This window comes from Salvelinus alpinus, chromosome 11 (genome assembly GCF_045679555.1).
Source record: "Salvelinus alpinus chromosome 11, SLU_Salpinus.1, whole genome shotgun sequence".
Classification (NCBI taxonomy): domain Eukaryota; kingdom Metazoa; phylum Chordata; class Actinopteri; order Salmoniformes; family Salmonidae; genus Salvelinus; species Salvelinus alpinus.
The window spans coordinates 64,943,144-64,961,042 of NC_092096.1; the positions used below are offsets into that span (position 1 = coordinate 64,943,144).

The following is a 17,899-nucleotide window of genomic DNA, read 5'->3' on the forward strand; positions in this document are numbered from 1 at the left end:
ACAACAATAATAATACTAATAACAATAACAGTAAAAACAATAACAGTCATAATAAGTAAGTTACTGCTTACTATGCAGATGTTATTATTCAGTGTCCCTCAGGCTATGGCAGGCAAATACATATTTGGCTGCAAGAGGAGCCATTGCTCCTTCGCCCATGAGTATTTTTAGTTTTTCCTCTGGGTTTAATAAGTTAAAATTTGGAATAAATGTAGTCATTTCTGTGAATAATGAATCTCTTGGTGAGGAATATTTATCACAGTAAAGGAGAAAGTGCATCTCTGTTTCTACCTCCCCTGTCGTGCAGTGACAACATACACGCTCCTCTTTGGGTAGCCATGTCTTTTTATGTCTGCCGGTTTCTATTGCCAATCGGTGGTCACTCAGCCTGTACTTGGTAAGGATCTGTCTCTGCTTCGAATCTCTGACAGAGTAGAGATATTCAGCCAATTCATATTCTCTGTTTAGGGTCAGATAGCAATTTAGTCGGCTTTGGGATTTTGTTTCGTTTTTCCAATGTTGTAAATATGAGTCCTTTGATTGGTTCATGATTTTGTTTATTGGAATTCTTTGTTTTGAAGCAGTGCTGGTGTCAGCTTGGTTGGTTAGGTCCAACACCAGCTGACTGAGAGGGCTCGTTTCTGGGCTCAGCTCTTGGGTTTGAAGTGCTTTAAATTGCAGACTCGAATTTGGACTTGAATTTAGATGTAGCCAAAATTTTAATGATCTTTTCTGTATTTTCATTATTACTGGAAAGCGGCCCAATTCTGCCCTACATGCATTAGTTGGTGTATTTCTCTGGACTTGTAGGATTTTCCGACAGAATTCTGCATGTAGGGTTTCAATTGGATGTTTGTCCCACATTTTAAAGTCCAGTTTATTGAGTGGCCCCCAAACCTCACTTCCGTAAAGAGCTATTGGTAGGATTACACTGTCAAATATTTTGGTCCAAATTCTAATTGGGATGTTGATTTTGAATAATTTCATTTTTATTGCATACAATGCTCTGCGGGCTTTTTCTTTGAGTGCATTCACTGCCATATTAAAGTTTCCCGATGCAGATAAGGTCAGACCAAGGTAGGTGTAATTTTTTGTGTGTTCAATTATGGTGTTGTTCAGGGTGAATTTATATTTGTGTTTCTGACATCTGTTTTGTTTTTGGAAAATCATGATTTTAGTTTTTGGGAAATTTACTGCCAGGGCCCAATTATGGCAATATTGCTCTAGAATATTAATGTTCTGTTGAAGACCTTCTTTGGTTGGTGATAGAAGTACCAAGTCATCAGCATATAGCAGGTATTTCACCTCTGTGTCAAATAGTGTGAGTCCTGGGGCTGGAGAATGGTCCAACATGTCTGCTAATTCATTGATATAAATGTTGAAAAGATTTGGACTCAAACTACAGCCTTGTCTCACACCTCGACATTGTGAAAAGAATTCTGTTCTTTGGTTTTTGATTTTTATTGCACACTTGTTTTCTGTGTACATACATTTTATTAAGTCATACACCTTACCACCAAGCCCACTTTGTAGAATTTTGTAGAATAGCCCTTCGTGCCAAATAGAATCAAATGCTTTTTTAAAGTCAATAAAGCAAGCAAAGATTTTGCCCTCTTTTTTTTGGTGGACGTGTTTATTAATTAGTGTGTGTAAGGTGTATATATGGTCAGTAGTGCGATGGTTAGGGAGAAAGCCAATTTGACATTTAGTTATTACATTTTTTTCTTGAAGAAAGGTTTGGATTCTTGAATTCAAAATGCTACAGAAAACCTTTCCCAAGTTACTGTTTACACAAATTCCCCTGTAATTATTGGGGTCTGATTTGTCTCCACTTTTGTGGATAGGGGAGATGAGCCCCTGGTTCCAGACATCAGGGAAGCAGCCAGAAGTTAAAACCATGTTGAACAATTTAAGCACAGCATTTTGCAACTCAGGTGTGCTGTTTTTCAGCATTTCATTTCTGATGTTGTCTAGACCACAAGCCTTCTTTGATTTAATAGATTTGAGCTTTTCATTTAGTTCTTGTTGGGTTATTGGGTAATCTAATGGATTTTGGTTATTTTTAATGACTGATTCAAGGATGTTCAATTTTTCTTTAATTTCTAATTGGTTCTGTTTTAAGTCTTTTTGTGGGATGTTTTTGTATAGATTATCAAAATAAGTTTTCCAAATTCCTACATCTTGTATGGCTAATTCTTGTGGCTTTGTTGTGCTTAAATTGTTCCACATGTCCCAGAACTGATTTTGGTCAATTGCGTTTTCAATTTCATCAAGTGTCTTGTTGGTATAATTCAGTTTCTTGCGTTTCAGTGTATGTTTATACTGTTTCAGAGTTTCAAAGTATTCATATCGTAGCTCTGGGTTGTTTTGCTGCTTATGTTTTTTGTTTGACATTTGTCTTAGGTGTTTTCTAATTGTTTTACATTCATTATCAAACCATTTGTCAGAAACATTTTGTTTTTTGTTTCTGATGTTGCATTTCTTTGGTTTTCTCAAATTTGCTTTCGATGCTGCTTTTTGGAATATGCAGTTGATGTTTAGAGTAGCCGAATTGACACCATCTTTATTGTTTTGGTATTGTGAGTTATTGAAAAACTGTATAGAGTTCATCATTTCTTTTGAGTTCAATGTTTCAATGAATCTCTCTGCACTGTTTGGAGCCCATCTGTATGATTGGTTTATGTTGAATAGTTTATTGGGCAGTTTTTTTGAATGAATATTGCCGGTTAATTTCTTCAAGAACACGTTGATCTGACTGTGATCTGACAATGGTGTCTGTGGTCTGACAGTGAATGCACTAATGGAGGAGGGGTCAATGTCCGTGATGGCATAATCGACTACACTTGTCCCAAGAGCTGAGCAGTAAGTAAACTGACCTAAAGAGTCCCCTCTGATTCTACCATTAAGCATGTACAGGCCTAAGGCTCGACAGAGATGCACTAACTCCTTCCCATTTTTGTTCAGTATTTGGTCAGGACTGTTTCTATTATTTATAATAGGGCTGCTGTACAAGGAGGGGTGACCAAATATGTGGTGGTTACCTCCCGCATCAGTGTAGTCAGGCTCAGAACCTGTTCTTGCATTGAAATCTCCACAAAGAAGCACTTTACCCTCTGCCTGAAATGTAATGATTTCTGTATGGAGATTGTCAAAAAACTGATCATCATAATATGGTGAATCTGAAGGAGGAGCATAAGCTGCACATATGTACACATCATTGTCACAATAGATTGTACCTTTGTTAAGTTTTAGCCAAATGTGACTGGTACCTTTTTTCATTTCATTCAGTGCCAAGTCCTGCTTATGCCAAATGATGATTCCACCTGAGTCTCGGCCCCGTTTAACATTTTTATGTTTGATTGATGGTAGTAAGCTTTCTCTATACCCTGAGGGACACTGAGTATCTATGTCTCCACGACACCATGTTTCCAGTAGGATTATGATGTCCTGTCCCTGGATGTTTTTAATAAATTCTGGATTTGTTGTTTTATAACCAAAATGTGAAGAGTAAAGTCCCTGGATATTCCAAGAGCTGATAGTTAATGATCTCATTTATAATAAGTGATATTCACTGGTTTGAGTAAAGTACATTGAAAACAATACAAAATAATATATATATATATATATACATATACATACATATATATATACATATACATACATACACACACACACACACACACACACACACACACACATATATACATACATACATACATACATACATACATACATACATACATACATACATACATACATACATACATACATACATACATACATACATACACACACACACCATTATATATAAATATTATTATTATACCGGTGCCAATAAAAAATTAAGAATAGTTGTAAACAAATGAATAAGAATGGAATAAGACTGCATAAAAAATAAGTACAATGCAATCTGCAACCCTGTGTGTGTGTGTGTGCGCGTGCGTGTGTGCGTGCCCGTCTAGCCCAGTAGTCTGCATATTAGTTGCAGTAGTTGGCGCACCTCTCCTATCTCTGATTGTTCTAGGTGTCTTTTGCCAGAGGTTACCTCAGCATATGTAGGCTGATGATCTGAATGATACATGGTGTGGACTGCATCATGTGGTGTACTTCTCTGAAGGACAGTGTTCTGTCCGACCCTGGAGTAGTGGTCAGAGCTGTGTTGTGATGGGCCAGGTCCAGTAGAGATGTGTTGTGACGGGCCAGGTCCAGTAGAGCTGTGTTGTGATGGGCCAGGTGTAGTAGAGATGTGTTGTGATGGGCCAGGTCTAGTAGAGATGTGTTGTGATGGGCCTGGTCCAGTAGAGCTGTGTTCTGATGGGCCTGGTCCAGTAGAGCTGTGTTGTGATGGGCCTGGTCCAGTAGAGCTGTGTTGTGATGGGCCTGGTCTAGTAGAGCTGTGTTGTGAAGGCCCTGGTCTAGTAGAGCTGTGTTGTGATGGGCCGGGTCTAGTCGTGCTGTCCTGAGACGGGTCTGGTCTCGTAAATCTGTGTTGTGATGGGCCTGGTCTAGTAGAGCTGTGTTCTGATGGGCCTGGTCCAGTAGAGCTGTGTTGTGATGGGCCTGGTCCAGTAGAGCTGTGTTGTGATGGGCCTGGTCTAGTAGAGCTGTGTTGTGATGGGCCTGGTCTAGTAGAGCTGTGTTGTGTTGGGCCTGGTCTAGTCGTGTTGTCCTGATGCGGGTCTGGTCTCGTAAATCTGTGTTGTGATGGGCCTGGTCTAGTAGAGCTGTGTTGTGAAGGCCCTGGTCTCGTAAATCTGTGTTGTGTTGGGCCTGGTCTAGTAGAGCTGTGCTGTAATAAGCCGTGTCTCGCTCTTTTCTCCTGGGGATGGTGGAGGTACTGTTGTTTCAGAAGGTGGGGCGGGGGACCTCTGTTGCTGGGGTGATGGGTGTGTGGGTCCCTGCCAAGTGTTGCATCTTTTAGGTCCTTGGCAAAGGTTCTGACACTGTCCTGATCAAGATGTACATCATCGTATAAGTGTTGACATGTCAGAGTGGGGTGGTGAGCCGTTCTGACGTTGAGTAGTGAGGCACAGTCCACAGTGATCTGTTGATTTATTTTGTCGATCAACTGTCCTGGGAAGTCTTTTCTTGGTAGGAGGGTGGACACAACTATATTGGTTGTTGGGAACACAGCCTGTGCCCGTTCTGCCACTCTTCTCACTGCCCCAGATACATCTTCACCTTTGGCATGAAGGTCGTTTGTGCCAGTGTGGATGATGATGTTGTCGAGGGTGTCAATCCTGGTCTGACTGAGTAGCTGCATTGCACTGTCAGTTGTAGGACACCAGAACTTATACACCTGGTGTCTAGGGAATAATCTTTCCTGGACTAAGAACTTCCCATTTGAATCAATAAGGATTGCAGTTGTGGGTGACTGTCTGGCTGGAGCAGACTGGGAGGATGGTATTCTGACCTTGGCTGGAGCACACTGTGTTGGAGCAGACTGAGAGGCTGGTTGGCTGACCTGGGCTGGAGCAGACTGAGAGGCTGGTTGGCTGACCTGGGCTGGAGCAGACTGAGAGGCTGGTAGGTTGACTTGTGCTGGAGCACACTGTGCTGGAGCAGACTGGGAGGATGGTATTCTGACCTTGGCTGGAGCACACTGTGTTGGAGCAGACTGAGAGGCAGACTGAGAGGCTGGTAGGTTGACCTGGGCTGGAGCACACTTTGCTGGAGCAGACTGGGAGACTGGTATTCTGACCTGTGCTGGAGCAGACTGGGAGACTGGTATTCTGACCTGTGCTGGAGCAGACTGAGAGGCTGGTTGGCTGACCTGGGCTGGAGCAGACTGGTAGGCTGGTGCAGTGTCATCAGGCTGTGTGGTGGAGGCCATGCTGGTCTCGGGTTCTGCTTGTGTTATGCCAAGCTGGTGGACATGTTCTCCAGATGCAGAGGACATAATGACTCGCTGCTGGTTGAGGAGGTCAATGTACCTCTCTCTCTGCTCTAGCTGCTTTCTTGTTGTGCTCAGATGGTCTCTGAGGTCATCATTTGTCTGACTCAGTTTGTCCATTCTGCTTTCTAGTTTAGCAATAGATGCTCTGCTCTCCTCCTTGAACTGTTTCATCTCTTCTTTAAGTTTCTGGACAGTGTCCTCCTCTTGAAGCATGTTCTCTCGGAGTTCTATGACCTCTGCTTCAACTAGAGAGAGGGTGTTGTGGAAACGTTGCATAGCAGGTGTTCTTGGTGTTGTAGGCTCTGTCTGCTGCAGGTGAGGTAGGTAGAGGGACACTGAGGGCTTCTTGCTGGGTCACAGAGACCGTTGGGGCCTGCTTTTCACCGTCATCTCCCTCCTTGACTTTTTCCTCAGTTTCTGAGATGATTTCAGCTTCTGCTTTTAGGGTAGTAAACCTATTCTCAAAAGCCTGGAGGCTTGAATCATTGCCTTGTATCAATACAGTTCCATTATTATATACGTTTACTGTTTGATATGTGTTGCTATGGTCAGCTTCTTCAAAAATGCTGATCTGACATCCTTGGCTGATGCCTCTCTTTTTTGAAAAAGGGAAATGGTTGCAAATAACCCTTTTCCATATGTGCCCTCGTTTGGTATTAAAAATTTAATTTGCTCTTGTTTTGCAACTGGTAAGATCTGCAAACAGGCATTCATGGTTCTGTCCCATCAACAAACCTTTGAAACTTTTCTTAGCTTTCTCTGTTTTGATGTCTGGTGGGTAAACAACTTCCCTCTCTCTCTCTCTCTCTCTCTCTCTCTCTCTCTCTCTCTCTCTCTCTCTCTCTCTCTCTCTCTCTCTCTCTCTCTCTCTCTCTCTCTCTCTCTCTCTCTCTCTCTCTCTCTCTCTCTCTCTCTCTCTCTCTCTCTCTCTCTCTCTCTCTCTCTCTCTCTCTCTCTCTCTCTCTCTCTCTCTCTCTCTCTCTCTCTCTCTCTCCCTTTGAGGTCTATGCTATGCTGAGTTTGTGTGTACTGTCACTGGAGACTAATAGCATTAGCTAGGCCACATCACCCGCTGGGCTGGCATGTCTCTCTCTCTCTCTCCTCTCCCTCATTTTTGCTGGGCTGGCATGTCTCTCTCCCTTCGTCTCCCTTCATAGTCAGTAATGGCTGCCATAAGGTAAATAACCGTTGTGGTGGTTGTATGTTCCAGAACTCTTTCTCCAGCGTGTTTCACATGGAATATGAGGACCTGGGAGAGGCCATGGACACCCCCAAAAGGTAAGACGATAACCTCTAACTGTTAAACATGGATAATTTGAAACTGGTTGTCTAATATAACAAATATGGCTGCCATGTATCTAGACATAGTTGGTGGATGGGATGAGGTACTACCCCAATACAATGTGAATGGCTTTCAATTTGAGAATTACTAATTGACAATCATTATTTACAATCATGATTATGATTTAAACTTGGTAGTATAAATGGACTGCGTATTCGTAAGATTTGAGGGATTGTGTTTGTAGGCCTATGAAGGTGGGGTGGGGAGGGGGGCAGAGAAAGAGAGAGTCCTCCAGCAATGATCTTTGTGTAGGGTCAGATGTTTTTCCAGGTGAAAGGTCATGTGGTCAGGAAAAGCTCCTGACCCCAACTATGATGTTTAGTCAAGACCTCTCTGACTTTAACAGAGTTGACTCTAGTTTGAAGAAAATTCCTACATCATCCCCCTTTGGCGAGAGCCACAACATCGGATCCGGAGCTACGGCCCTACCCCTATTAAAGGACCCTGATATAAAAACTCTTCTACGAACCCCTTTTAAGACACATTTGACAGCTCCTCCATCACAATCTGTTTAGGAGCAATCGATCACATTGAAAGGCGATTTTTCTTTCCCTTTTGGAAGGCTTTCAGAGATGGCCTAACAAGCACAGGCCAAGGGCCCAGCCGAGAGCTACGGACTTGTTATGCTGCCTGACTGGCTATGTTGGGTGCCCACGTGGGCAGCTAAGCTTCATGTCTTAATAAGTAATAGGGAGGTCTGTCAGGAGATGGCAAGTCAAGTTCCTTCCTTCAACTTCATGCCCTTTTTTTCACAAGCTGTCCAAGATCAGGGTCTAATGACTTGGAACTCAACTGAATTCAACACAATTGAACTCAGTTTAGGTTAACAGCGATTTGTCTTCTATTTATCTAAACCATTCTTGGTAGCAAGAATAAAATGGCTGTACTATGTACTAAGTACTATAAATAAATACTAAATAAATACTAATAAATAAATACTAAATAAATACTAATACATTTATATTAAATAAATACTAATACATTATTGTTGCTGACAAGATGGAATCAGAAATTGTCCGTCTTTTCTGCCTTATAGTAGGCTGTTAATGGACAGTGTGGCGTTTGAACTAAAGATCACCTGAAGGTTATGGTTTCGTACGGATTGGGTTCAGACCACACAAGCTGCTGTTCATACAGTACATCACCAACTACCAACATCCCAAAAATCTTAACCTGTGGTGAGCTTATCAGATCTATTTAACTGGGGAGGAAAGACAGACAGAGAGGGAGAATGAGACGGGGAACGAGATGGAGGAGGAGATGAGATGGAGAATGAGAGTGGTTGACTACTCGTCCTCTGACAGGGGAAAATAAATAAGCCTTACATAAACATTTGGAGGGGAGGTGAATCCATCGCCCTGATCCTGGGGGGTGACGTTCTCATATGTCTCGGAGCCCGCCAGGCATCGGAGCATCTACTGTTCACCTCAGTCTTTAACTATCGCCACCTCACACACTCTCCTCTCACAGCCATTAGGATTGTGTGTGTGTGTGTGTGTGTGTGTGTGTGTGTGTGTGTGCGTGTGTGTGTGTGTGTGTGTGTGTGTGTGTGTGTGTGTGTGTGTGTGTGTGTGTGTGTGTGTGTGTGTGTGTGTGTGTGTGTGTGTGTGTGTGTGTGTGTGTGTGTGTGTGTGTGTGTGTGTGTGTGTCAGTCTGCCTACTTGTCTGAGAGAGTGTGTTCTACAGACAGTAGAGAAATGGGGAGAGACAGAAGGAGAGAGCTTGCTCCCAGGCAAGACTTAGAGACAAAGAAACTGAGACATCCAGGAGGACAGAAGTGAAATGAAACAGACGCGGCCCCCCCCCCCCCCTCCCCATTGTGTCTCGTTCTTTTACATTCTGGCTTGGCGGACCCAAACACTTCTACTCTGTTTCCATCTTCTAATGGGTCAAGTAGGTTGTTCTGTGTATACTGTAGGACTACTCCTGCCTGGGGAGCCAGTCATTTGTAGCCTTCTGCGGGGGCCCAGGGGATACAGCTAATAGCAGGATGTTAGCTTTGACTCAGTGGTGGGAGATGTTTTACGAGCAGGCCGACGTACGCCCCCCCCCCCCCCCCCCCCCACACACACACACACACCCCATATTAACACAGTTTACTTGCCAGGTTCAGCGTTGATGAGAACACACTGTGACAGTTAGCCCAAAGACTGAATGTCCAAGGACTCTTTTTAGATGAGGACAGAACAGAACAGCTTCTCTGCTTTACTCTTTGTTCTGTTCCGGAATGTTCTTGTGGAGGTGGAATCCAGCCCCTGGTGTTAACCTGTGATCCCGTTCTCTCGCTCACGCACGCACGCACGCACGCACGCACGCACGCACGCACACACGCACGCAAACAGGCACACACGCACGCACACACTATCCTGTCCAGTACCATTCAAGCCAATTCCATCACATTCTCCAGCTGCTCAGTCTCTCTCATCAGTTTCTATTACCATCTAATCATATCTAGTCTAGATAAAAGAGAGCTCGGATGTGAGAGTTTTAATGATGACCAACACACACACTCACTCTCACACTCACTGTCACACTCACTCTCACACACACATCAAAGAAAACAGTGTGCCAACCATATTGGACTGTTTTTGACTCAAATTCACTGGAGACAGTTCTTATTCCTCTACACTCACCCACTCACTCACCCATTCACCCACTCACCCACCCACCCACCATCTCACTCACTCACTCACCCACCCACCCACTCACTCACTCACTCACTCACTCACTCACTCACTCACTCACTCACCCACTCACTCACTCACTCACTCACTCACTCACTCACTCACTCACCCACCCACCCACCCACTCACTCACTCACTCACCTGCTCGCTCACTCGCTCGCACGCCCGCCCGCTCGCTCACTCACTCACCCACCTACCCACTCACTCACTCACCCACTCACCCACCCACTCACTCACTCACTCACTCACTCACTCACTCACTCACTCTCATAGGGCACCAACAACCCAAAAAACATGACCACATTGGCACAATGGGCCAATGCACCTTTGCTATTTAATAATTATTAATTTCTAAATAATGCATTTCTTACAATTGAATTCAATGCATAATTGCATGATTTTCAAGTGTTAAAGGTATTTGACACATTGTATCAGATAGACAACCGAGTCGTTACTATCATACATATATTTTTGCAAGAGAAACTGTTAAGTTTATATAACTATACTGAACAAAAATATAAATGCAACATGTTAAGTGTTGGTCCCATGTTTCATGAGCTGAAATAAAAATCCCAGAAATGTTCCATATGCACAAAAAGCTAATCTCTCTCAAATGTTGTGCACAAATGTGTTTACATCCCTGTTAGTGAGTATTTCTCCTTTGCCAAGATAAGGACAATAAAAGGCCACTCTAAAATGTGCAGCTTTGTCACACAACACAATACCACAGATGTCTAAATTCTTTTATTTATTTTTTTTTTTGCATTTTCCAATTAACAACATTCAAGACAAACGTGAAAAGATATTAGACAACAATAGGACAAAGTGACAGTAACAGATGAGCGTAACAAAGAAAGAAAAAATTAAACAAATTATAATTATATATACAAACATACAATAAAAATATATATAATGAGACATTGGATCATATAGTCACCTGCTGTAGGCTACATATTATACATTACGTGTGAAACATTATATAAGGATAATATAGAGATTCATTCAATGTGATGTGGGGGGAGATTCTCCATATAGTCAATAAAAGGTTGCCAAATTCTGTAAAATGTATTTAACTTATTCCTCAAGCGGTAAGTAATTTTCTCCAGTGGGATACAACTATTAACTTCTGATAGCCACATTGCAACTGGCAGGGGGGAATCCAGTTTCCATTTTAAGGCGATACATTTCTTAGCAATCGCTAGCAATATTTCTGTTAACTTTATAGTGTGGCTTTGCCTAAGATTGGTGTTAGTAAAGTTGCCCAGTAGACAGACCTCCGGGTCTAAAGGGAATGCAACCCCATGAATTGAGGATATGGTATCGCATACCCCCTGCCAGAAACCGTGTAGTTTTGAACACTGCCAAGTGGAATGGAGGAATGTTCCTTCATCTGAGCCACATCTAAAACATAGGGAGGAGATATCAGGGTTGAACTTGTGCAGTCTAGATGGGTTGATATAGAGCTGATGGAGGAAATTAAACTGGATCAGTCTCTATCTGGAGTTCAATGTGGATGTAACACCATCCCTGCATAGGTCCCTCCATAGACCCTCATCAAGATCAATACCCAGATCTTTTCCCCATCTAAGTCGGGGTTTATCTAGCTCAGGCAGTGTTAGTCCTGACATAAGAGCATCGTAAACACGGGAAATGGTCTTGAACAGTGGTTGGTTTGCGTGGCAGAGTTGTACAATAGGTGACATCTTTGGTAGGTTCCATTGTCCCTTGAGAGACACCCTAATAAAGTTTCGTAGTTGTAGGTAGCTAAAGAAGTCCCTGTTAGGCAAGTGGTATTTCTGTTTCAGCTGATCAAAAGACATAAGAACTCCCTCCTCATAACAATGTTCCAGAAGAGTGGTACCCTTATCAGACCATGGTCTAAAGTTACTATTCTGGAAAAACATAGGAATCAATCTATTGTTCCATAAAGGGGTTTTAGGGGAAAGGAATCCCCCTCGTCCGAACAGCTCATGCAGTTTGCACCATGCCAGGACAGAATGTATGATTAAAGGGTTGTCTGTGATGGTTTTTATAGATTTTCTGTCCCATTTGTAAAACAATTCTGCCCCAGTGTCATCATTTACCTCAAGCTTTTCAATGTTCAACCATGAGGGAGAGGGACCCTTGTCAAACCTCTGAGCCAGAAACCTAGACTGTGCTGCCCAGTAGTACATTCTAAAATTGGGGAGGTTTAAGCCCCCTTGACTGTAATCCAGGGTCAGTTTATCCAGGCCAACCCTAGGGGTTTTGCCGTGCCAGATAAACCGTCTGGTCAGCTTGTCGAGAGAAGAAAAGAATGCTGCGGGAACAGGGATAGGGAGAGATTGAAACAGATATAGAAATCTGGGCAGGACATTCATTTTAATTACATTGATTCTACCCAGTAGAGTGAGAGGTAAGTCCATCCATTTACAAAGGTCACCCTCCACCTTTTGCAACAAACTGGCCAGATTGAGTTTATAGAGGTTGTTCAGGTTACCATCCACCAGTATGCCCAAATATGTGAAGCCCATAGGCGACCATCTAAAAGGAAACTTGTGCTTGATGGTATGATGGTCAAAGACAGACAACGGTAAGATTTCGCTTTTATCTAAATTGACCTTATATCCAGAGAAAGAACTATAACACTGTAGTAGGATCTGCAAGTGAGAGAGGGAGTGTTCTGGGTTTGTTAGAAATAAGATAAGGTCGTCCGCAAAGAGTGATCATTTATGGGTATGGGGGCCCACCTCAAAGCCATGTATGTCAGGGCACGTTCTAATAGCCTCAGCCAACGGTTCGATGGCGAGGGCAAAGAGGTGGGGGCTAATTGGGCAACCTTGTCTGTTCCCCCTATAGAGAGGGAAAGAGAAGGAAGTAATCCCGTTGGTAGCAATCCTAGCTTTAGGAGATTTGTAGAGTGATTTTATCAAATTTACAAACACGGTACCTAAACCAAACTTTTCCAAAACGCGAAAGAGGTATGGCCATTCAACCCTATCAAAGGCCTTTTCAGCGTCGAGGGAGACTGCGACACTAGGTATTTTGTTTTTGTTAGCAAGGTGAATTATATCAAAGAACCTTCTGAGATTATTGGAGGACAATCTATTAATTATGAAGCCAGTCTGATCTGGGTTGACCAACAGGGGAAAACATTACTCCAGTCTCTTAGATAGCATCTTGGTGACCAGTTTACAATCTGTGTTAAGGAGAGAGATTGGTCTATATGAGGCGCACTTTAGTGGATTTTTCCCTTTCTTGTGGATTACAGTAATCACTGCTTGAGAGAAAGACTCTGGAAAGCAGTTGTCTTCCCTGGCTTTTTTAAGTACCTCCATGAGGTAGGGGACCAACAGCTCCCTAAATTCTTTATAGAACTCTGGAGGGAAGCCATCCTCCCCCGGAAGTTTATTAGAAGGTAAGGATTTAATGGCCCCCAACAATTCAGGAACTGAGAAGTGTTCACTCAGGCGCTCGCTGTCTTCCCCTGACAGGCATGGGAGGTTGAGAGAGGAGAGAAAGGAGTCGATCTCTGATAGATCATCGCTTGATTGGGAAGTGTAGAGGTCTTCATAGTATTTCTTAAAAGTATTATTAATTTCAGTAGGGTCGAAAGATATCTCATTAGTAAGAGTTTCTATAGCATTAATTGTCCTCTTACTTTCCTCTGCTTTCAGTTGCCATGCCAATACTTTGTGAGCTTTCTCTCCAAGCTCGTAATAACGCTGTTTTGATTTAGTGATGGCCCTCTCAGCTTGATACGTGTTCAGAATATTATATTTCAGTTTTTTATTTACCAAAAGCCTGTATAGATCTTTAGTTGGGCCTCTTTGGTAGGTTTTCTCTAGCTCTGAGATTTCAGATTCAAGGGCACTCAGTTCCGCACCGTGTTTTCTCTTCAGCCCTTTAGTATAGGAAATGATCTGTCCCCTCAGATAGGCCTTCAATGTGTCCCAAAGAATGAAACTGTCAGGAGCGGAGGGTTTGTTTGTCAAAGTGAAAATATTGATCTGCTCTTTGATGAATGCACAAAATTCAGGTTGCTTTAGGAGTGTAGAATTTAGTCTCCATCTATATGCTCCATTTACCTTGGTAGGAATGGAGATTGATAATACCAGGGTAGAATGGTCACTAAGTAATCTGGGGAGATACTCGACATCTAACACTCTATGAAACAGTTGTGTCGACAGTAAAAAGTTATCTATGCGTGTGTGTGTCTTGTGTGGGTGTGAATAAAAAGAGTAGTCCCTATCCTGTGGGTGCAACTGTCTCCAGATGTCTAGTAAATTCAGATCTTTCATGAATGACATGGTGAGCTTGCTGGCTTTGGTAAGAAGTGAGGGTTTATCAGAGGACCTATCAAGAACTGTATCTAAACAAAAATTAAAATCTCCTCCAACCAGTAACCATCCTGGTGGTGCTTGAGCAACCTGAAGGAAGACATTCTGAATAAACATATGGTCATCGAAGTTAGGAGCATAGATATTCAATAGGGTCCAAAACTCTGAAAACATATGCCCCTGCACCAAAACAAACCTGCCAGAGGGATCAGAGATGGTGTTGTTGACGCAGAAGGGGATGTGTCTACTTATCAAAATTGCAGTTCCTCTTGCTTTGGAGTTAAAAGAGGACGCAAAAACTTGTCCTACCCATTCCCTCTTCAATTTCTTGTGTTCACTGGCTGTAAGATGTGTTTCTTGTAAAAACACAATGTCAGCCTTTAATTTCTTAAGGTATGTATAGACTCTCTTCCTTTTAATCGGGCTGTTAAGACCTTTTACGTTGAATGTGACATATTTTAGTGGATTAAGCATAATTGGGTTTCAAATATGTAGCTGAATGGAAATCTATCATATGTAGATAGTTAGGAAATGTTTCAACTTTGGTTTGAACACAGAAGTGACCTATGTGTCTCTTTAGGAAGGAAACAATAAACATAGAAAAAAGGGGAAAAAAATAAAGAATCCCACCCACCCCGATTGTTAGACTAAAACCACAATCCCAACAATCAAACATGAATACACTTGTAGAGATACGTTGCTGCTCGCTTTCCATCTTGCTCTTACTAGCTAAACCTTGGCGTAAACTAAAACCTGCGAGCTCTCTAAGCTGAAAACAAACGTTGTGAATAGACATTTATGGCTGAATATTTACTGCCCACGGTAAGGGCTGCTTGAGTCTCTTTTCGAAAGATTAACATAAATGAGGGGGAAAGCAGTGGGCCTAAACCCACTTATTTGCTTCACCCAGTAATATGGACTAAACCAAAATATACTCTACTGTAAATGTAATAGAACTCACCCCGGAAAGATACGGTTAGTTGAAAATGTACAAATCAATTATAGCGGCCGGAGGATATCAGCGGTTCAGTCCGGATAAGAGAAAACAAACAAACTGCATCTTATCCCCCAAAGAGACCGTCCTGGCTCAGACGTTGCTCAGTTCTTTGTGAAAAGTGTACACTTCTCCCGGCGTGTTGAAGAGATGGCTTCGGCCTTTGTACTGAACTTTCATCCGCGCAGGGTGGATGAGGTAGCCGGTGATGTTCTTCTCCTTCAGTGCTTTGGCGGCAGGTCTGAACTGCTTGCGACGTCTTGCGAGATCCGCGCTCATATCCGGGAAAAGGCTGACCCTCTTGCCATCAATGGTGATGTCCCCTTTGGCTCTTGCGAGTTGCAGTACCTTCTCTCTGTCTTGGAAATGGAGGAACCTGATCAGGACGGCCCGTGGGGGCTCATCAGGCCGGGGTTTCGGCGCTGATGTTCTGTGGGCGCGTTCGATTTCCAGTGGCTTGGTGAAGTTGAATATGCCTAGGACATCCGGGATCCATTGAGTGAAGAAACGGACCGGGTCACGGCCCTCGCTGTCCTCTTTCAATCCCACCACACGGATATTACTACGTCTGCTCTGGTTCTCCATCTGATCTACCTTGTTTTTGAGGTAGGCATTGTCCTTTTGCAGTTGTATCAAGACCTGGTCATGTCGAGCGATGGTGTCTTCAACTGTGCTAATGCGCAACTCTGCCTCAGTCGTTCTCAAAAGGAGATCATTCATGGAGGATTTCAGGTCGTCAATGGAAGAATGGAGTTCAGCCCTTTTCTTATCGATTTTCATAGAAAGACCTTTGTTACCATCCTGAATTTCCCGGAGGAGAGTAGCCAGCATGTCGGCAGGCTCGCAAGAGGCTGAGAGCAACAGTCTGGAACTGTCGATTGAGTTATGAGGGCTAATACTAATCTTGCTAGCTGTAGCGTTATCGTTATCTTGGGAATCAACAACGTTTTGGTCGTCCTTCTTGCCTCTCGGTCGGAGGTCCATGGCTCTTTGGGAAGGTAAGTACTTGACAATTTATCAGCCGATGTTAGAATATTGTTCCAACGTTGTTATTTAGGTAATAATAGAATAACTTTGAAGAGCTCGGTTTGTCAACGTCTGCTCAGCTCCGCGGCATCACGTGCTCCCATGTCTCAAGGTTTGAGGGAGTGTGCAATTGGCATGCAGAATTTCCACCAAAGCTGTTGCCAAATAAATTAATATGAATTTATCTACCATAATTCGTTTTAGAGAATTTGTCAGTATGTCCATCTGGACTCACAACCGCAGAACAGAATTTCTGCACAAACTGTCAGAATCCCCGTCTCAGAGAAGCTCATCTGCTTACTCGTCATCCTCGCCAGGGTCTTGACCTGACTGCAGTTCGGCGTCGTGACCGACGTCAGCGGGCAAATGCTCACCTTGGATGGCCACTGGCACAGTGGAGAAGTGTGCTCTTCACGGATGAATCACGGTTTCAAAGCTGAACATGTCCCAGTACTTCCATGGCCTGCATACACACCAGACGTCACCCATTGAGGCTGTTTAGGATGCTCTGGAACAACGTTCCCGCCAATATCCTGCAACTTCGCACAGCCATTGAAGAGGAGTGGGACAACATTCCACAGGCCACAATCAACAGCCTGATCAACTCTATATGAAGGAGATGTTTCACACTGAATGAGACAAATGGAGGTCACACCAGATACTGACTGGTTTTCTGATCCACGCCCCTGCCTTTTGTTAAGGTATCTGTGACCAACAGATGCATATCTGTATTCCCAGTCATGTGAAATCCATAGATTAGGGCCTAATGCATTTATTTCAATATCCTTGTATGAACAGTAACTCGGTAAAATCTTTGAAATTGTTGCATGTTGGCTTGGTGTGGGCTAGCCAGTGCTGGGCTTGGTGTGAGCTGGCCTGTGCTGGGCTTGGTGTGAGCTGGCCAGTGCTGGGCTTGGTGTGAGCTGGCCAGTGCTGGGCTTGGTGTGGGCTAGCCAGTGCTGGGCTTGGTGTGGGCTAGCCAGTGCTGGGCTTGGTGTGGGCTAGCCAGTGCTGGGCTTGGTGTGGGCTAGCCAGTGCTGGGCTTGGTGTGAGCTGGCCAGTGCTGGGCTTGGTGTGGGGTAACTTGTGCTGGGCTTGGTGTGGGCTGGCCTGTTGTAGGCTGGCCATGTTGGGCTGGTGTGGGCTAGCCTGTGTTGGGCTTGTGTGGGCTAGCCAGTGCTGGGCTTGGTGTGGGCTAGCCAGTGCTGGGCTTGGTGTGGGCTAGCCAGTGCTGGGCTTGGTGTGGGCTAGCCAGTGCTGGGCTTGGTGTGAGCTGGCCTGTGCTGGGCTTGGTGTGGGCTAGCCTGTGTTGGCTTGATGTGGGCTAGCCTGTGTTGGCTTGATGTGGGCTAGCCTGTGTTGGGCTTGGTGTGGGCTAACCTGTGTTGGGCTTGGTGTGGGCTAACCTGTGTTGGGCTTTATGTGGACTAGCCTGTGTTGGGCTTGGTGTGGGCTAGCCTGTATTGGGCTTGGTGTGGGCTAGCCTGTGTTGGGCTGTTGTAGGCTGGCCTGTGTTGGGCTGTTGTAGGCTGGCCATGTTGTGCTGATGTGGGCTTGGTGTGGGCTTGGTGTGGGCTAGCCTGTGTTGTGCTTGGTGTATGCTAGCCTGTGACGATTTTAGCATGTAAATCTTGGTGG

The 17,899-nt window shown here is 43.9% G+C and overlaps 1 protein-coding gene across 3 annotated transcripts in view; it reads left to right on the top strand.

Annotated features, from left to right (window-relative positions):
* The window catches only part of LOC139534670 (cGMP-specific 3',5'-cyclic phosphodiesterase-like), a 127,967-nt gene that overhangs the window by 78,801 nt on the left and 31,267 nt on the right, over positions 1–17,899 (top strand). For all 3 annotated transcript variants that reach the window (XM_071333990.1, XM_071333988.1, XM_071333989.1), the window contains exon 8: positions 7,107–7,174. In XM_071333990.1, the coding sequence (XP_071190091.1) occupies positions 7,107–7,174 (68 nt within the window). The remainder of the gene's footprint in view (positions 1–7,106; positions 7,175–17,899) is intronic.